General features: G+C 42.2%; 1 protein-coding gene across 6 annotated transcripts in view; it reads left to right on the top strand.

The window, feature by feature from the left end:
- The window catches only part of HHIP (hedgehog interacting protein), a 385,274-nt gene that overhangs the window by 254,384 nt on the left and 110,509 nt on the right, over positions 1-20,381 (top strand). For all 6 annotated transcript variants that reach the window (XR_004539039.1, XR_004539033.1, XM_033940011.1 and 3 more), the window contains exons 6-8: positions 5,492-5,665; positions 8,565-8,708; positions 19,739-19,860. Coding sequence is in view for 4 of the 6 variants with exons in the window: in XM_033940011.1 (XP_033795902.1) it covers positions 5,492-5,665; positions 8,565-8,708; positions 19,739-19,860 (440 nt within the window). In the remaining 2 variants the exon portion in view is untranslated. The remainder of the gene's footprint in view (positions 1-5,491; positions 5,666-8,564; positions 8,709-19,738; positions 19,861-20,381) is intronic.

A 20,381-nucleotide genomic window follows, 5' to 3' on the forward strand; every position in this document is an offset into this window, starting at 1 on the left:
GCGCCGAACGGCTGTGCGCCGTTGACTCTCCTCCTGTTAAGGGGGAGTCCGGCGCTCTGGTGGTGACGCTGACGGTGACGCGTTGGGGGTGGGCGGAGCTCCCTCACGCTCCCCCACGCTACCGCTCGCTGCCTGCCGCTGCCTCCTGCTTCACTCCGGCTCCTCCTCTCTCCCTCTCGCCGCTGTCTTCGCCGGGCCTGCTTCCTCCTGCACCGGCCGAAGATAGAAAGTGTAGCGCCGCGCTCTCCTCCTGTTAAGGGGGAGTCCGGCGCTCTGGTGGTGACGCTGGCGGTGACGCGTTGGGGGTGGGCGGAGCTCCCTCACGCTCCCCCACGCTACCGCTCGCTGCCTGCCGCTGCCTCCTGCTTCACTCCGGCTTCTCCTCTCTCCCTCTCGCCGCTGTCTTCGCCGGGCCTGCTTCCTCCTGCACCGGCCGAAGATAGAAAGTGTAGCGCCGCGCTCTCCTCCTGTTAAGGGGGAGTCCAGCGCTCTGGTGGTGACGCTGGCGGTGACGCATTGGGGGTGGGCGGAGCTCCCTCACGCTCCCCCACGCTACCGCTCGCTGCCTGCCGCTGCCTCCTGCTTCACTCCGGCTTCTCCTCTCTCCCTCTCGCCGCTGTCTTCGCCGGGCTTGCTTCCTCCTGCACCGGCCGAAGATAGAAAGTGTAGCGCCGCGCTCTCCTCCTGTTAAGGGGGAGTCCGGCGCTCTGGTGGTGACGCTGGCGGTGACGCGTTGGGGGTGGGCGGAGCTCCCTCACGCTCCCCCACGCTACCACTCGCTGCCTGCCGCTGCCTCCTGCTTCACTCCGGCTTCTCCTCTCTCCCTCTCGCCGCTGTCTTCGCCGGGCCTGCTTCCTCCTGCACCGGCCGAAGATAGAAAGTCTCCCAACGTTGTCTTTTCTTCATACGTTTGCCAAATTCTACAGAGTGGACATGGCAGCAAGACAGGACTCTGCTTTTGGGTCCTCAGTCGTAAGGGTCAGTACATCAAGCCCACTCTAGCATTTTGGGGAACTGCTTTTGTAAGTCCCTACTGTCTAGAATGTCTCACCTATTGCACTGGAAAAAGAAATAATGTACTTACCTTGGTAAGCTCTTTTCCAGTAGATAGGTGAGACATTTTAGACTCCAGCCCTGTCCTTCCTGTGCCTGCTTACAGTTTTCAGACTCTTTAGTCTTCTCCAAGCTGATTCTTGGATGCCTATCAGCCATTGAGGGCTGGGAAGAATTTATTGGGGGTAGTTTCTGAGCTCCTTTGAAGCCTATGTTGGTGGTTAATGGTACTTACTTTTAATTACTTTTTGAGCAGAACAATTTGTTTGCACCTATTGCTACAGGTTCCTCTACTTCACGAGTATTGGGTGGTTTTACGTGCTTGGGTACTAACTGAGGGTGGAGCTAGAGAGCCCAGTGAAGTATAACAGAGGCAGAATGAAAAATCCGGAGTGGATTCCTTCTGCAGAAGCACTTGGCTATAGGGAAATAACCTACTGCCTAGAATGTCTCACCTATCCACTGGAAAAGAGCTTACCAGGATAAGTAAATCTCTTTTTTATCCTGTGCTGATTTTTGGGACACCATATATAGAATTTATCCTTAAGTGTCTTTCTAAATCAAACATAATAAGTACATAGGGGAGAAACCATGAAGAATATGAAAAGTCATGGAGCACACCTTAAAAATAATTTGAGCTTTAACTGGACTTCAATGAAATATCAATAAGAGTGGGGTAGCTCCCCTCTTTATTTTACTCAAAATTATTAAAATATGAGTATCTTATTCCAATAATCAGTGTTTATGAAAATACAATATATAATATTTGTTATAAAAAGAACTAGATATAGCAAGAGTCTCCCTTTTGTGTCTATGGTGAAAATGCTCAGTGCATCAGCCCATAAATATTGAGTGGCTATGGTGGGGTCAGTATTCAAAGGAATATAACCAGGCAGGAGAGGCTGCTACCTTGTTAAACCCCATTGAGGCCATATAGCAACACTTAACCAGGTGGTGCTGCTGAAACAACCAACCACTTCTACTATTTATCACTTATATTGCGCTGAAAGGCATACGCAGAAGCACTGTACATTTTGACATTTATAGACGGTCCCTGCTCAGAAAACCGTACAATCTAACTTGGACATATAGACATGACATATAGGGTTAAGGATGCAGAACCCAAGGTGAGAGGAGTCAAATATACTCTCAAAGAACTTGCTAGGTTAGGGGAGGTCCAGGGGACAGAGCTTAGGTAAAGCCATTACTGAGCTAGTTAGCAGCAATATTCAGTCCACTAACTGGTTAAGTAAGCATATAAAACTAGGACAGCAAAAAGACTGCCCTAACTCTATGCACCAAGTTAACCAGGCACCAGTCTGAATACAGGCAGTCTACGAGTTACAGACGCCCGACTTAAGTACGACTCGTACTTAAGAACGTGGTTGCTGCAGCTTCATTTTATTTCACTGAGCAGTATTTGCAACGGCATAGACTCCTACATTTCTCCTGCAGCAGATTCAGGCATGATGCAGGACCACATTAAGAACAGTGTGTAGACAGAGGTTTCTTTGGGAGAATTGCTGCCTGAGAACTGTTACCTGCTTCTAATTGTTCCTCTGTATTTGCCTCCGGGAGAACTTTGGAGGGAAGCTCTTGCTGCACTGCTGGCCTGGACTATCTTAGCCACGCCCCCTGAGTGATGTCACTCAGGGGAGGGAGCTGAAAAAGGCCAAGCCAGTAGGGAGTTCCTTTGGGAGGACTTTGGGGGATGGTAAAAAAAATTTATTGCTTGATGAATTTTTTTTCTTTTTCTTCTCTTGGAGCAATAAGACCCTGAAACCTTAGAGATCCTTAAGTAATTACAAGTTTCAAGCATCTGAGTGTTCTTGTTAAATCTATTTTTTTCTTTTATTGTGTTTTTTTTTTACTTCCCTGTTTTTACAGGATTGGAGAAAGACGTGGCTTAGTAATGCCAAAATGGAGGGGTAAAAGTGCTGCTGGAATTTCCCAGCGGCCAATACCAGCCATTTCTGGGTCATTAGATAATTTTTTAACAAGACTCCAGAATGTTATGGCAGCAGAGAGAGGCCCGCTGGAGACACCACTCATGAGCAGAGGAGTGGTAGATAACCTTGGGCTTGAAACCACCTTAAGTCCTACTACCAGAGTTCCTCCTTCTCAGCCTCAGATTACCAGTTCTCTGAAGCGGGATCAGGAGGAGTCGAGTTCTAAATCTCCTCCTGACCCTGAGCTACCTATAGTGACGGCCGCAAAATTGGACTGCCCTATAGAAGACGAGATGTCAACTGAAGAATCTGTAAACTTATCATCAGCTGAATTGGAGCAAGCTCCTAGTGGAGATGGTCAGGAAGAAAGACAGTGTCGTGAGAAATTAACAACTATACAAATTCAAAAATTTCCTATGATAAACCTCCTCAAGTTACTATGGAAGCTTTGTGGGACTTGGTGGTTAATCTGAGGAAATCTTTGCCCTCACAAATTCAGAGTCTTGAGGGAAGAATAAGAAAACAAGAAGATGAAGTAAAAGAATTAAAGATTGAAATGACATTATTAAATCCTCAATTGGATAAGGATTTAATTGAATTGCATTCAATTCAAACTGCTGAGATTAAAGAACCTATAGATCTAAGAAGAAAGATAGAAATATTGGAGAATAATGCACAAAATAATAATTTACATTTTTTGAATTTCCCTCAAGTACCTATGGTAACACTGAGGGGAAATGTTAAAAAGGTATTTCCTAGAAATTTTGTCAATTCCAGAGAAATCAGTTCCCCTTTCTCCTTAGTCTATTATTTAATAGACGAAAATTACAAAACCAGCAAACTAATGATCAAAATCCAAAAGTAGATTTATGAGACATTTTAACCATATTAGAGACATCCGATAAAGAAGTTGCTAAACCATCTACTTTAGTAGCTTTGGTTGCCCTTCTATCTGATAAATTTTAGATAATGAAGATGTTCTTCCAAAATAGACACAAGAGTTTTTGGGTTTAAAAACTCAGATTTATCCAGATGTTTCGCATGAGACTCAAAAATGAAGAAGACAATTCTTGATGTTAAAACCTGAGTTTTGCTTATAGGGGGTACCTTTTATTTAAGATACCATTGTAAATGTGTAGTTTCTAGATATAGATTATATTGATTTGTTCTTAGCTAATACTTTCTTTTCTGTACAAGATTAATACTGTATGTTTAAAATTGATTAAAAAAAAAAAAAGAACAGTGTGTAGTTGTGAATGCTTTACCTTAGAACAGGGGTCCCCAAAGTCCTTCCTTGAGGGCCGAATCCAGTTGGGTTTTCAGGATTTCCCCAATGAATATGCATGAGATCTATGTGCATGCACTGCTTTCAATGCATATTCATTAGGGAAATCCTGAAAACCCGACTGGATTCGGCCCTCAAGGAGGGACTTTGGGGATCCCTACCTTAGAAGGAACATTGGTAGGGACAGTTGGTCCTTTTGACACCTGGGAGCAGAGGTAAGCAGGCGCCTGCACCTGGAGTACTGTGTCCAGCATTGGTCACCGTACCTTAAGAAGGACATGGCGATACTTGAGAGGGTTCAGAGAAGAGCGATGAAAATGATAAAAGGTATGGAAAACCTTTCATACGCAGACAGGTTAGAAAGGCTGGGGCTCTTCTCCCTGGAAAAGCGGAGACTCAGAGGAGACATGATAGAGACTTACAAAATCATAAAGGGCATAGAGAAGGTGGAGAGGGGCAAATTCTTCAACCTATCGGGAACCACAAGAACAAGGGGGCACTCGGAGAAATTGAAAGGGGACAGGTTTAGAACCAATGCTAGGAAATTCTTTTTCACTCAGAGGGTGGTGGGCACCTGGAATGTGCTTCCAGAGGCTGTGATAGGACAGAGTACATTACGGGGTTTCAAAGAAGGATTGGATAAATTCCTGATGGATGCGAGGATTGAGGATACAGATAGAGGTATAGATAGGATAATGTAACTATACAGATAGAGGGATAAAGGGGATTGAAGGGTTTTAGGCAAAGGATCACCTTACAGGTCATGGACCTGATGGGCCACTGCGGGAGCGGACTGCTGGGCACGATGGACCTATGGCCTGACCCAGCAGAGGCAACTTCTTATGTTTTTATGTTCTTAAGAATCTTAAAATCTACAAATTCTATGTTCTATACAAATCCAACTTAAGAATAGTTTTTAAAACATAACTCATTCTTAACCCAGGGACTGCCTGTATTGTCTGGTACTCAGTTAACTTTTGGGTACAGAATATGTCCCAGCACTGAATATCCGGGCTTTGTTCAGCCTACGGCTGTGAGAGGCCTATAAACTGCTTACTGCCGTGAACTGAATATAAGACCCAGTAATTATACATTTTTTAGTTTTATAATTGGATTATCTGATTTTAATGCCATTGTTATATTTCGCTGTTGAACATGCAAGTTTGTGAGCTGCAAGAGTTCATTCATTCCTTTGTTAATTCAGGAAAAATCCTAATCAGGTTGATATGAGAACCGGAAGAGTGTTTTTAGAAGTAGCAGAACTTCACAGAAAACACCTGGGTGGACAGCTTCTGTTTGATCCATTTGGCTTCTTGTACGTTTTCCTTGGAGATGGGATGATTACCCTGGATGACATGGAAGAGATGGATGGTTTAAGGTATGAGGAATGATTACTGAATAGTTTCTATCAGTGGAAAACTGCTGGCAGAGAGAAAAGGACATTTCACACAAGAACTGGAAGAAAAGTAAACTTTGAATGTGATGTGGAATTGTGTGTGCTTTTTTTTTTATATTGCTTGTAATCCTACTGCTATAAATCTGCAGTTTGATAAAGGTAAAGTTACCAAAATCTACCATCCTTTTTTCCATTTCTTGAATAATCCTGTGATCTTTTTTGCACTACAGCTGCTCATTTTCAACTTTCTCCATTCGGGTTTCTAACTGATCCATTCTGGTATGCACCATTTCCATTTCCTGCCCCAAGTTTGCCACTTCTTCCTTCACCGCTACCAGTTGCTCTGTGTTGTCTTTCAACACTAATCTAATGTTTCTCAGCTCCTCAATTAGCTCTATCATGTCCACAGGCAGGGGAGTCTTGGTAGGAGTGGGTGGATCTCTTTTAATCTTTTTGCCTTCCCACCTGTTTTTGAAGCTGTTTCAGGCTTGGATTGCATATTAGAAGCCATTGTTTGGTAAAATCTCAGACTTTCTGCTTTGAAGGAAATAAATTTTAAAGCAGAAAATCGTCAAAATAGTGCCTGGGGATGGGAGCTTCACAGCTACACAGCCATTTCTGCTCCCTCCAAGCCCATAGGATAACATGCACGCATTAGCGTTTAGCGTGTGATTAGCACGTGCTATTTTTCACATGCTAAAAAGCATAGCACACCTTAGTAAAAGAGGGCGTAAAAGCAATCACTTTTTTCATGCATCAGGAAGCCATATTACAGCATCAGTCGCTCTACTAGTTTACATGACATTTTAATATTAATGAGCTTATTTGCATGGTCAGATAGGGGAATAAACAATCGTGCAGAAAACCAGGCGGTGATTGTTGCTAAAATTGTTCAAAAACAGGTTTAGTGACGATCGCTGGCTTTTGTGCATCTGGGCCAATGTAAAGAGTTATGGTGAGATGTGTTATCTGGGACCTTTTAAGTGAAGTTCACTACTAGGGTGCCACACTACTCTGCTGAGATGTCTGTTTGGCCAGTATGCTAAGAATACTGGCCCCTCCTGTGTCTCAATGGCTGTTTTTTTGTGAATTTTTCGTTTGGACAGGTTTGGGGGTTGTTTTTTCAAAAATGGTTCAAAAAGATAGACACACTGGGGACAAACACATCTAGGAAGTGTCCATTTTCAAAACAAAAAGTTGGACATTTTTCTGGTTTGAAAATGGCCATTTTCTCTACTGGCTTTTTGGACATTTTCCCCCAAACATCCAAAATTGGCTTATAGTTGTCATATTGAAAATGCCCCTCCATATGTGTTATCAAAACGTGCTGTGAGTAACTGTATGGCTCTTATAGCTTAACAAGTATTCTTCAGAGACCTCAGTTACACCCCCTCCTCCGCTGAATCAATTCTTTTAGCGGGGAGCTCTGGGTGATAATTCGTCACCGGACTCTTTTTTAAATTAGCTAGATACTACATAATTTAAAGTAAATCCTACTAAATAATTTTCAGGATTAAATATTGTTAAGAATATAATTTTCAACTTAGCTTGATACGTGGCTTCATAAACTATGACCTGGGAGATATGTGTCCGCACTTACACAAGTAATTGCTAGATTTTATCCAGGAAGAGCCAATTAAAAAGCTAAATAGGGGTGAAAAAAAAGCCTCTATTTAAACATCACAGTGGTATGAACAATTGCCATCTCTGTTGCTTTATAAACCTCAAATCCAAATGAGCACTTTGGAGCAGGCATAAATGGCCATGTCCATTTTTTTTGTTTGTTTTTAATATTCATGTAGTGTTGCTGCAAAATTGGAAATACATACTTTTCCAGCCCACTCACAGCATGTCTCCTTGCAAACTGAAGCCCTCTTATACTAAGCCAACTAAGCGGGAACATGTGTCAGAATACTACATTAAATTATACTGATTGAAATTAAATTTCTGGATATTTTATAAGTTGCTGGTTATGGTATACTTATGTGTACATGGGCTAGCACCAAGATACCTGGTTGATAGTATTCTGCCTTATATTCCCCCTCCAAAACTCCGTTCGGTGGAAAAATGATAATCTGTTTGTCCAGCCTGTTAAACACTTGTGTTTGCAAGTGTCGAGGGCAAGTATGTTTTATTGTAGAGGCCCGCAGACATGGAATGAGATTCCTCTATACATCCTGGAGCAGGGAAATTTTCACAATTTTTGGAAATTGCTGAAAAAGTATTTGTTTTGTAAGATGAAATATGGGAACTGAAGTTTTATGATAATTGTAAGCGCTGGCCGCCGATATGTTTTATTTGTTTGATTTATTTATATTGCATGTGATGTGATTATATTATGTAAGTACTTTCTGGAACCAGCTTTGTATAAAGCGGGATATAAACCAATAAACTATAAGCCAAGATAGAAGTTTCTACCATGGCCCATATTGTTAAATGCTCTGACGCTGCTCCGACGTTCATAGGAATTCTATGAGTGTCGGAGCAACATCGTAACATGTAGTACTCTGGGCCGCAGTAGAAATCTCTACCGCAGCTTACTAAAAAGGGTGGGAGGAGGGGGGAGTGTGTTATAGATCTGCACAGCTTTCTAAAATAGCTATTTATATTCATTGGGCATTTACCAAAAAATGAGTCCACAAAAGTGTCCAAAATGTATGAGGTTATAGCCTGCTGTGAGAAAAATTATACACAGTCTTCAAGATTACAACGCAGACTAGAACACAACATATTGGCAAATGTTTAGTGTTACCTAATTGACATGAGGTAAAAGTAATCTACAATTTGTACACAGTATAAATTACTTTCTGTACAGTTCTTTTTGTTTGTTTTTTATTTAAACACATCTTGAATTAACTAAATTACTACCCATTTTTCTTAGTGATTTTACAGGCTCTGTACTACGGCTTGATGTAGACACAGACATGTGTAACAACCCTTATGCCATTCCAAAGAACAATCCACATTTCAACAGCACCAATCAGCCCCCAGAGATTTTTGCACATGGACTACACAATCCAGGCAGGTAAGCAGAATACTCTATGCATTCATGGACTCTATTTCCAAAGTCATATCACATTGGAGGTGTTTTTATCCAGAAAATAGGGAAGTTTGATGCGTTTTATATTTCTCAAGTTTTTGATATTGGTGGTGCTGATTCAATTATACTTTATTATGTAATGGGGTTTGATTAGAAATTGTAATCCACCTAGCATTCTTTTTGAAATAAGCAGAATATAAATTGCATATACAGTTAGTAATACCCTCCCATCCTCCCACCCACCCCAAGTGTAAATACTCAAAGGTCAAAATTAGGACAGAAATAGCCCCCCCCCCCCACACCCTACCCTGGATGTGTATGAAAATAAAAAAAACTAACTCATAATTAAAGACCTACTATAGTGAAGTAATAAAAGATGTCAACGGGCCCCAAACCAATTTAAATAAATTACTGTGCCCCAAACTATTAATTAATTTGAAAAGGGTAAGTAAGGTTAATGGGAAAATTTATGTTTCTTTGTTTTATCGAATGATCATTGGGTACGTGGGAGGAAATGGTTGGTTATGCATATTTGTAAGTTGAATGTGCTTTTATTGACTTATTATATGTTATATATTTGTGTATTGCACTATTGAAGTTTGGAAAATCAATAAAGAATTTAAACTGCATATACAGTAGTATAGTACAGGATTTCTCAACGAGCGGTATGGGTACGTAGGCCACTCATTGGGGGTACATGGGCTGCCCGCTAAAAGCTCGCCCCCTCCCCCCCGCCCACTACCTTTAATTACAGCCTCGCTGGTGCCGCAAGTACAGGAAGGGAAGGGCCAGATGCGTGCAGCCAACTGCACGCCGCCGGCCCACAAACCTTCCCCCAATGTCAATTCTGACGTCGGAGAAAAGGTCCGGGCCAGCCAATCGCTGCTTGGCTGGCCTGGACCATCTCTCCAACATCAGAATTGACATGGGGGGGGGAAGGCTTGTGGGCAAGGAGCATGCAATTGGCTGCACGCGTCTGGCCCTTCCCTTCCTGTACTTGCGGCACTAGCGGGTCTGTAATTTAAGGTAGCAGGCAGGCAGGCGGCGGTGGAGAGGGGTGGAAGCGGCCGGGGGGAGGAGGAATTGGTGGCAGGTCGGTATGGGGGCAGGCAGGCTTTGGCGTAGCTTCGAAGGATGAAGGGAGGGAATAGAAAGGGACAGTTGTTGGGCCAGTCAGAAAGAAGTGCAACCAGAGACTTATGAAATCACCAGACAACAAAGGTAGGAAATAATATTTTATTTTCAATTTAGTGATCAAAATGTGTCAAGTTTGAGAATTTATATCTGCTGTCTATATTTTGCACTATTTTTTTCTGTTTTTCTACAGTTGTTACTGAGGCACATTGCATATTTTAAAGTCATCTGCCTTGACTTCTTTGAAACCCCCCAAATATAAATGATAATTAACATTATCTCTGCGTACAGTGTTTTTTGTGTTTTTTTTTAATTTTGTGGATACCATTATGTATTAATAAGATTATTTTGTGTGTATATAAAAATGGATGGAAGAAATTGCATTACAATTAGTATTATTATTATAGGGTGGAGTCAGGGGCAGAGTTTGGGCGGTTCTGGGGCGGAGTTTGGCTGGGTTTGGGGCAGAGTTTGGCTGGGGATACTCAGTTGGTATTTGTTAGGCTTAGGGGGTACTTGGCTTAAAAAGGTTGAGAAACACTCGTTTAGTATATTCTCGAAATTGATTCCCTAGGTTAGGGTGGGTGCACTAGTTCTTGAATACTACCAACTGGCCAGGTTTTCCTGATAACCTTAATATATCTAATCTAATACAAGATCTTTGAATTGCTCTAATACCATTTACTGTATTTTTTGCACTATAAGACGCACCTGACCATAGGACGCACCCCAGATTTAGACAAGGAAAACAAGAAAAAAAACATTCTGAACCAAATTGTGTACTAATATATACCAGGCTCTGCATCCAGCCCCCCTCACTCCCTGCCAGGCTCTGCACCCTTCCCCTTTCCCTGTCAGGCTCTGCACCCTGCCCCTTCCCTGCCAGGCTCTGAACCCAGCCCCCTTCCCTCCTTGCCCTATCAGGCCTTGCCAGGCCCTGACCTGTACCCCCTCTGGTGGTCTAGTGGTAGGACAGGGTACAGGGCAGGTCTAAGTGGTAGGAAGTCTCAGCTCCCTCCTCTCCCAGCACCTTTAAATTCTGGTGGTCCAGCGGTGTATTGGCAGGAGCAAGCTTTCTGTGCTCCTATCCCTCCTTTGCTGGGTGGCTGCCTCCTCATTATGTCGAGGCCAGCAGCGCACAAGGCAGGAGTGAGCTTTTCGTGCTCCAGCCTGGGCCTGTGCAACTCGCTGAATGTCTGCAATCTAATTTTAAATGTTTCAAAAAAGACCTAAAGGCTTATCTATTTCATGAATTTGTTACTAATAATTCCTAAATATTTTAACCATAATTTTTAATTTGTACCACCATAATTACTTATGTAAGCCGCTGTAAACTTCATGAAGATATTGGCGGTATACAAATAACCTGAATCACAGTTACTGGATGCTAGGGTCCACCTTGGGGATTAGCGCCCAAGAAAAGGATCTGGGTGTCATTGTAGACAATACGATGAAACCTTCCACTCACTGTGTGGCGGCGGCCAAAAAAGCAAATAGGATGCAAGGAATTATTAAAAAAGGGATGGTTAACAAGACTAAGAATGTTAAAATGCCCCTGTATTGCTCCATGGTGTGACCTCATCTGGAGTATTGCATTCAATTCTGGTCTACTTATCTCAAGAAAGATATAGTGGCGCTAGAAAAGGTTCAAAGAAGAGCGACCAAGATGGTAGAGGAGATGGAACTTCTCTCATATGAGGAAAGATTAAAATGGTTAGGGCTCTTCAGCTTGGAAAAGAAACAGCTGAGGGGAGATATGATTGAAGTCTACAAAATCCTGAGTAGTGTAGAACGGGTACAAGTGGATTGATTTTTCACTCCGTCAAAAATTACAAAGACTAGGGGACACTTGATGAAGGTACAGGGAAATACTTTTAAAACCAATTGGAGGAAATTATTATTCACTCAGAGAATAGTTAAGCTCTGAAATGCGTTGCCAGAGGATGTGGTAAGAGCAGATAGCTTAGCTGATTTTAAGAAAAGTTTGGATAAATTCCTGATGGAAAAGTCCATGTCTGTTATTGAGAGAGACACGGAGGAAGCCACTGCTTGCCCTGTATCGGTAGCATGGAATATTGCTACACCTTGGATTTTGGCCAGGTACTAGTGACCTGGATTTAACGGACTACTAGGCTTGATGGACTGACCCAGTAAGGCTATTCTTATGTTCTTATGTATCCAACCAGCATTTAGGACCTAATTCTGTTTAGGACGTCCGGCCTCAGCAGCCATCTAAGTGGCTTTTGAGAATTGCACACGGGCACCCTAAACACCCTGATTATCTAACTGTCGTCCATGTCACAAACGCCATTTAGAAAATCATGTTGCCGCTGAGATGATTGCGGCAAGGGAATATCCCTGCCGCGATCAGCTGAGTGGCAGCGGCAGGAAACCCCTGAACCCCCCTTCCCGCAAGTGGCCAGCAAGAGGAATGCCCACTCCCTCCTGCCAGAACCCCTCCTGCCAGTCATTCTAGTAGTAGATAATGCATAAAAATAAGCACTTGATAGAAGCATTATAAAATTTTCCCCTTTGGATGCGTTACAGAGCTTAATTATTCTCTGAGTGAAAAAATATTTCCTCTTTTTGGTTTTAAAAGTATTTCCATGTAACGTCAAGTGTCCCCTAGTCTTTGTAATTTTTGACAGAGTGAAAAATCAATCCACTTATACCCATTCTACTCCATTCAGGAAACATTTCAAATTAGATTGCTGGTTAATATTAGTTGGTAATGCTTTCCACACTTTTGCTGTTTGATATGCCTATGTGGAGTTAAAAGTTCTATTGTATCTAATATTCTTAATGACTGGAAACCAAAAAGTGTCATTGTTTCTTAGGTTCACAGATGGATTATTAGAAAATTTAACAAGATGTGACATATAGGGCTCCTTTTAGTAAGCTGTGATAGCGTTTTTAGCGCACGCAGAATTTTAGCGCGCGCTGAACCCATGCTACGTGGCTAGAACTAACGCCAGCTCAATAGAATTTATAAAGTATTCTCCCTTCTATAGGTAGCCGGTATAATTCACGTAAATAATGTGTAATCATATCACTTTTTTTCAATCTGAAGATTAATCTAATGGCTGTATTCTGTAGCATTTGGAATTTTTTATTATAAATTTAGGGCAATCTAAATACTGTAATACTGTATTTTATTCACTAAAGTGCCACACTTAGGAGTGTGCATTTATACTTGTTATTGACATAGCATACGTGGGCATGCCTAAAAGTTGGCATCTTAATGCCAACTCATGGCAGTATTCTATAACAGAATCTGGGCAGACAGATGTTGTTATAGCAAATATTTTCACAACGCTTTACTAGATTTTAGAAATTTTACATCAGCCTATAATTGAGAAGAAATTAACTTGGAAGTAGAGAATGACACGGGGACAAATTTTTCCCCATCCCCGTAGGAACTCAATTTCCCCGTCCCATCCCTGCAAGTTTTTTCGCTGTCCATGTCCCTATCCCATTCCTAAAAGCTCTGTCTTAACCGCACAACCATTGAACACATATGATTTTAAAGTGTTTGAGGCTTGTGCAGGTGAGGACAGAGCTTGCAGGAATGGGGCAGGGACAAGAAAAGAAATCACGGGGATGGGACGGGAAAATGAGTTCCCGTGGGGACGGGGAAAAATTTGTCCCCGTTTCATTCTCTACTTGGAAGATCATTCATTGATTCCATTTCATAGACTCCTGATGCAAGCCCTTAGCCGAAACACGTATCATGTTGAGTCCTTTTGTATTATCCAATAATCGATTCAAGTACAGTCCATTGGTCTTCATCTCCTTTGCTGTGGGATTGCCTGTTTCTTCTGTTTTTGCCTTTTATAGAATTAATTAATTTTGTTTTCCCTCCCATCCTCCCCAAAGAGCTCAGAACGGGTTACAGGCTAACGTATATAATAGGCCCAAAGGGATAGTAGGGCAAAGTTTATTGGCTGTAGCTAAAGGACTCTGTGTGAAGCAGTGTTAAACTGGGAGATTATCTTTAGAGAATAAAAGTTGTGATTTCCCTGACACAACAGCATTTATAGCTGTGAAAGGCTGTCAGCGTCGGAGAGCTGAAAGAATGTAAAGATAATGTAAAGATACTCTGAGAAGCTTTGTGTGAAATGCTGTTTCTTGGCATCTAAGTTTTGCCGACCTTCATAGACATGCCCCCTTAAAGAATAGTCAGGTGGCAATGGGGGAGATGAGATCAGGTACGTTAGGTAGATTGTGAGCCTACCAGGACTACTAGGGAAAGATGCTTTACTACCTGAATGTAAAAAACACTTAGACAATCTTCATTGATAGGCAGTACACTTCTCCCTCAGTATCCATGGTTTCCGTATCTGCGGATTCGCTTATTTGCGATTTTTTGGCCGCTGACTCCGCCCCCCCAAAATTACATCATCATTAAAATACTTTGTCCTTTTACTGTACCGTACTGAACTGATAAAAAAAAGTTTATTGCTTACCATTAACTCTGAAAATCGCTGCTTATAAATGCTTCCATGCTTCCCAGTGTGCACTGAGAAAAATGCTACTTCCCAGCATCCATAGAAAAAAAAGCTTCTTCCCAGCATGCATGGAGAAAATCGCTGGGAATCGCGGTGAGCGGGAACCACCGAAAGCTGACCACTTGCTGCTCCTCCTGCTCCTGCTCGGGCAGAGCCGAGCTCAGAAAGGTGCGTCCCCCCTCCCCCTCTTCCACCACGGTGCAGTTACTGGCATCATTTGCATGCCAGAGCGTTAGAGTTTCCCAGGGAATCGCTTGGTGCGCGTCTTTCTCAAGCTACTGTGCAATCGGGAAATCTGAAACGGAGTGCCCGCTTCGGATACCGGCAAAAGCTTTTCCTCTGTCCTGGGTCGGAGGGGTTCCTGCTAGAAGGAGCTTTTCCTTGCTCGAGTTCTCTTCTGCACGTTGCTCTCTTGGTCGGGGTCGAGGACTGACTGGTGATGGGAGCTCAGTTTGAGAAAAACTGTAGCAGTAATAGTGGCTTGTTTCAAAAAACCACAAATAACATTAGAAAAGTTATTCGCGATTTCAATACAAAAAAGACAGCTTTTTCTAAAAACCGTGAATAACGTTAAAAAAGTTATTTGCATTTTTTCCATATTCGCGCCTATGTTCTGTCCGCATCCCCCGCGAATACAGAGGGAGAAGTGTATATACTCTGTTTCCTCGAAAATAAGACCTGTCCTGAAAATAAACCCTAGCATGATTTTTAAAAATGCTCCTAATATAAGCCCTACCACAAAAATAAGCCCTAGTTAAGATCGACCCCCGAAGCCCCCACCCCCAATATCCCCGAGAGGACACTCTCTAAAGTTGAAAGGGGTTTGATTCCGTACAAACATAAGGAAGTTCTTCTTCACCCAGAGAGTGGTAGAAAACTGAAACAATCTTCCGGAGTGTGTCATAGGGGAAAACACCCTCCAAGGATTCAAGACAAAGTTAGACAAGTTCCTGCTGAACAAGGACATATGCTGATAGGACTAGTCTCGGTTAGGGCGCTGGTCTTAAACCAGAGGGCCGCCGCATGAACGGACTACTAGGCTTAATGGACTGACCCAGCAGCGGCAATTCTTATGTTCTTATCCTTGACACTAGTGTTGCCTGATTCACCGAAAAAAAAAATCAGACTTGTCAATTCAGCGATCCCCACCCCAGTGAGACCTGACATACCCCCGCTTTGAGTCCTCCAAAAACAGCTGCCGTCGCTGCTGTTTTTGGAGGCCTTGGAGTGGAGGTATGTCAGTCTCATGGTGGGAGGATCAGTGGGATTCTGCTGCACAAGGGGGTGGAAGGGAGGGATAGAAAGATGCTGCACAAAGGAATGGGTGACAGGGGAGGAAAGATGCTGCACATGGGGGGGGGTGAGAAAGGAAAGAAGATGAATTGGGGTAGAGGAGAAGAAGGGAGAGATGATTATTATAATACAAGAAAAAAATGACATCCCCCGAAAATAAGCCCTAATGCGTTTTTTGGACCCCAAATTAATATGACAGTCTTATTTTTGGGGAAGCACAGTAATAACAAATAAAACTTGGAAACTTGGATCAGTAAGAGAGAGTGTGACAGCCACTGGTGATTCTTCACTATTGGAATACAGTGTCTATGAAAATTTGCTAGGCTAACAATTATGGGATATTTAGGAAATTGTTGAAAAGTAGGTTATATTCAACTGTTTTCTGAATCACAACTCTTGGAGTTGGTCGATTTTATTCTGTCTTAAGAAAAAGCTTCATTTTGAATGCAGTGTTGACATAGAAATTGTAACATCAAAATCAGGAAGTTCATAGTTTCCCTAATTTTTTGCACATTTATTTATTTATTCAATTTTCTGTTCTGTTCTCCCAGGAGAGCTCAGAACAGTTTACATGAATTTATTCAGGTACTCAAGCATTTTTCCCTGTCTGTCCTGGCGGGCTCACAATCTATCTAATGTACCTGGGGGGCAATGGGAGATTAAACGACTTGCCCAGGGTCACAAGGAGCATCATGAGTTTGAAAACACAACTTCAGGGTGTTGAGGTTGTAGCTTTAACCACTGTGCCACTCTAGAAATCAAAAGTAGTAAAAGTAAACCAAGTGTAGGACAATGAAGCCATTGTGACATCACTGATGAGGTTGGCTCTTAGGCATTGGTAGAATGAGGCATTGTGATGTCACAATACCAGCTCTGGTTATCAGAGGCTGAAACTTTTCTCCCTATTTATTTATTCAATTTTCTATACTGTTTTCCCAGGGGAGCTCAGAACAATTTATTCAGGTACTCAAGCATTTTTCCCTGTCTGTCCTGGTAGGCTCACAATCTATCTAATGTACCTGTGGCAATGGGGGGATTAAGTGACTTGCTCAGGGTCACAAGGAGCAATGTGAGTTTGAACCCTTGACCCCAGGGTGCTGTGGCTGTAGTTTTAACCATTGTGCCACATTCTCCCCACACTTTCTCCAAATGGCTCTGCTAAACTACTGCTACTACTTATCATTTCTATAGCACCACTAAATGTACATAGCACTATTGCAGAGTCTTCTATAAAATATGTATGAAGATGCAGGCAAATTACAGCAGGCGCCATAATTTTATTTTTAAAAATACTCATACACCTACAGCAAATAAAGACACTAGGGGGCTCATAATCGAAACGGAAATACATCTAAAAACCAGCCTAAATCGGTACTTGAATGATCAGTGAGCCAAGTCGTCCAAGTGCCGATAACCAAACTGGGTTTTGGACGTATCTAAAAATGACTTAGGCTTTCACAGTGCTTCACAGTACGCCCAGAGCTAAAAGGGGCGTGTCATGAGGAGTGGCAAGGGTGGGATTTGGGCGGGACGTGGGCCGCCCTAGACTTACAGCATGTTTTACAAAGCCGCACTAGCGGCTGCCAAGTGGCAACAGCCCCGAAGCCCTTTAAATCTCTAATGCGGCTTTGTAAAACAGGTCCTTAGTCGTACTGCATGTATAACCGAAAGTTTAACAACACTGCCTAGACGGAACTTGGACCAGGTCTAAGTCACAAGAAGGTATCCAAAGTGACCAGATCCCCCAGTGATCACTGACCCTCCCCCAAAACAAAAAAAAAATTGTAATAAAAATGTCACATATATGCCTCCGGAACATCAGCACCTGGAAGCCTGATATAGGAAAGCCTAGTAGAGTTGCACAGAGGTGGCTTAAGTAGTCTGGGGGGTGGGCTAGTGAACCATGGAAAGGAGGATCCAAGCCATAAGGCTCTCTAACCACTGCATGTATGGTGAAACATGTGCACCCCAAAACCCTTATGTACTGCCATATAAGTGGCACCGGTAGCCATAAGGGCTATTGGGGTGGCAGACAGGTTGGTCTAGTAGGTTGTGGGGGTGTTTCGGGAGGCTCACCATGACCTATAAGGTTGTTGTGGTGAGATGTGTATGTGGCACACTTTTTGTGAAGTTCACAGCAGTGCCCTGTAAGGTACCCCACTACTCTGGTGCAATGTTTGGGTGTCCAGTCCATCACTTTGCTGACCCCACCCATGTCCAAAAGGTCTTGTTCTAAGCGTTTTTGACTTGGACGAATTTTGGCCGAGAATGTGGTATAAAGATAGACAACTTTGCAGTCTGGGTAATCAAACGGCTGGACTTACAGTTAGACGATTCTCAGAAAAAAAAAAATTTTGGATGTATTATTCGGGACTGGACATTTTACTTAGCTGACTTTGGGTGACAAGCGACTTAGGCGAAAAACGGACTTAGACATTTCTTTTGATTATGCCCCTCAGTGCCTCTAAGCATCTTGCACATACAGAAGCTGGCCCTCATATGTGGACATGTCAATTGTTGATACCGCCATATATACATGTTTTCAAATTTTTATTAAAAATTTGATAGGATCGTCTATACAAATTTCAAGGCAATGTACATAAAAAAGTAGGGTTTTTACAATGACTTATACATAAAGGGTCACAAATAGGACAAATAAACTTACTGATTTAATAGGAATAAAAAAGGGGAAGAACTACAATATCAAGGGTAAAAACAAAAGGAAGGGTGATGTTAAAAACCTATCAAAATAGCAAATTGTAAAATGTCCTGACAAGGATGGTTAAACAATAAATGCATCTTTAAATAAGAATGTTTTTAATTTAGATTTAAATCGGCTCAGTATAAATGCTCCTATTTCCACATGTAGATGCTTCTAGAATGACTGCCTTTTTATCTTTGGAAATTAATTTTCGTATTGACACCTTATATTTTTCTGTTCTTGGATTTCTGGATTTAATGTTTTTTTGTTTATTCTTTATATTCTGTTTTGCTTGGTTGTAAATTGTAAAAAGACAGAAGACAACTACCTCAATTATATTAACCAATATAGTTCTAATAATGTAAAAATAAAAGTGAGAAATAAAATGTAGGTGATACCTTTTTGCTGCACTACCCTAATACATTTGGGGCTAGCTTTTAAGGGCTGTGCCTTCTTCATCACCAGGTCAATGCTATTTTCTTTTCTGCAGTAACTTAATGAAAGCAGCAGAATTTGCAAATGTTTATCACAAATGTATTAAGAAGATTAAAGATACGGTACATATTAGACTAATTAATTTTGCAAAACTAAGGACCCCTTTTACAAAGCCACAGTAAATGCACCAAAGCCCATAGATATTGAATGGGCTTCAGTGCATTTACCGCAGCTTTGTAAAAGGGACCCTAAATACAGTCTACATCAGTGGTCTCAAACTCGTGGCCTGGGGGCCACATGCGGCCCACCAGGTACCATTTTGCGGCCCAAGGTCTGTACTAGTGCTGTTTATACTAGTGATGCCTGCTCTTTGCAGCGTCCTCTGGTTTCCCCCCCCCGGCTTCCCGTTCTTATCTTCAGATAATTACCGTAGCCTGCAGAGAGAATTGCCAGTGCTGTAGCGATACTTGCAGGCTGCCGTTGTCCTCAGCAGCATGTTCCCTCTGCCGCAATCCTGGTATTGACGTCAGAGGAGGGGTGGGACCGCAGCAGAGGGAACGTGATGCGGAAGCCAATGGCAGCCTGCAAGGAACGCTATAGCACCGGCGATCCTCTCTACAGGCTGCGGTAATTAGCTGAAACTAAGATTGGGAGGCTAGGGGGAAACTGGAGGATGCTGAAAAGAAGGGGGGTTCAAACAGGCCTTTGGGGGGGAGAAGATTTATAAACTATAGAGTTTTACCTCATGCAAAATTGTCATTTCTTTAATAAGACATTAACTATTTTTTTCTGCGGCCCTCCAAGTACCTACAAATCCAAAATGTGGTCATGCAAAGGGTTTGGGTTTGAGACCACTGGTCTACATGGACATGTAATCATTAAAACCAGGATTTTGATGACTATCATTCAGTTTTAAAAATTATTCTGTATTTTTCACTATACAGGTGTGCTGTGGATCATCAGCCAAGAGATGAGAATGTCAACCTAACGATACTATGCACAGACTCAAATGGAAAGAACAGGTCCTCAGTAAGAATTTTGCAGATAGTAAAGGGCAAGGACTATGGTAAGTTCTCTATAGTGTAAGTCAATTTATTTTTCTAAGAGTGATTAAAGGGCATTTCATGTTGTCAGCCAGTGATTCTCATTCTGCGGATGGGGAACCCAGTGCAAGAGGATGACAGGGTTCGCAAGTAGGTCATGAAACAAAATATCAATAAGGAAGAAAATTCAAGAATAAATGTACAGGAGTGGTATGTTCACATTTCACAAACCTGAAGCAATGTATCTATTTCTGGTGGATCCTTGTAAAAATGTGACCTTGATATATAAACTCCTACTTTATTAAACTGTCAAATTCCAATGATAATGCCTTAATTTTATGTTCAATACCTGGTTGGTTTCACCCCTTATCTCTAACATAGTTACATGGCGAATGATGGCTTGTAATAAGTAATTGCACATCCAGTCTTTCAAGTTGAGATTTTATCTCTCTGATTTTCTAGGATTTGTATTTTTTCATTTAATTATACTCCTTTCCAAATCTATCCTCAAGATCGACTGTGAAGTATGGATTATTTGCAGTAC

This window comes from Geotrypetes seraphini, chromosome 1 (genome assembly GCF_902459505.1).
Source record: "Geotrypetes seraphini chromosome 1, aGeoSer1.1, whole genome shotgun sequence".
Classification (NCBI taxonomy): Eukaryota; Metazoa; Chordata; class Amphibia; order Gymnophiona; family Dermophiidae; genus Geotrypetes; species Geotrypetes seraphini.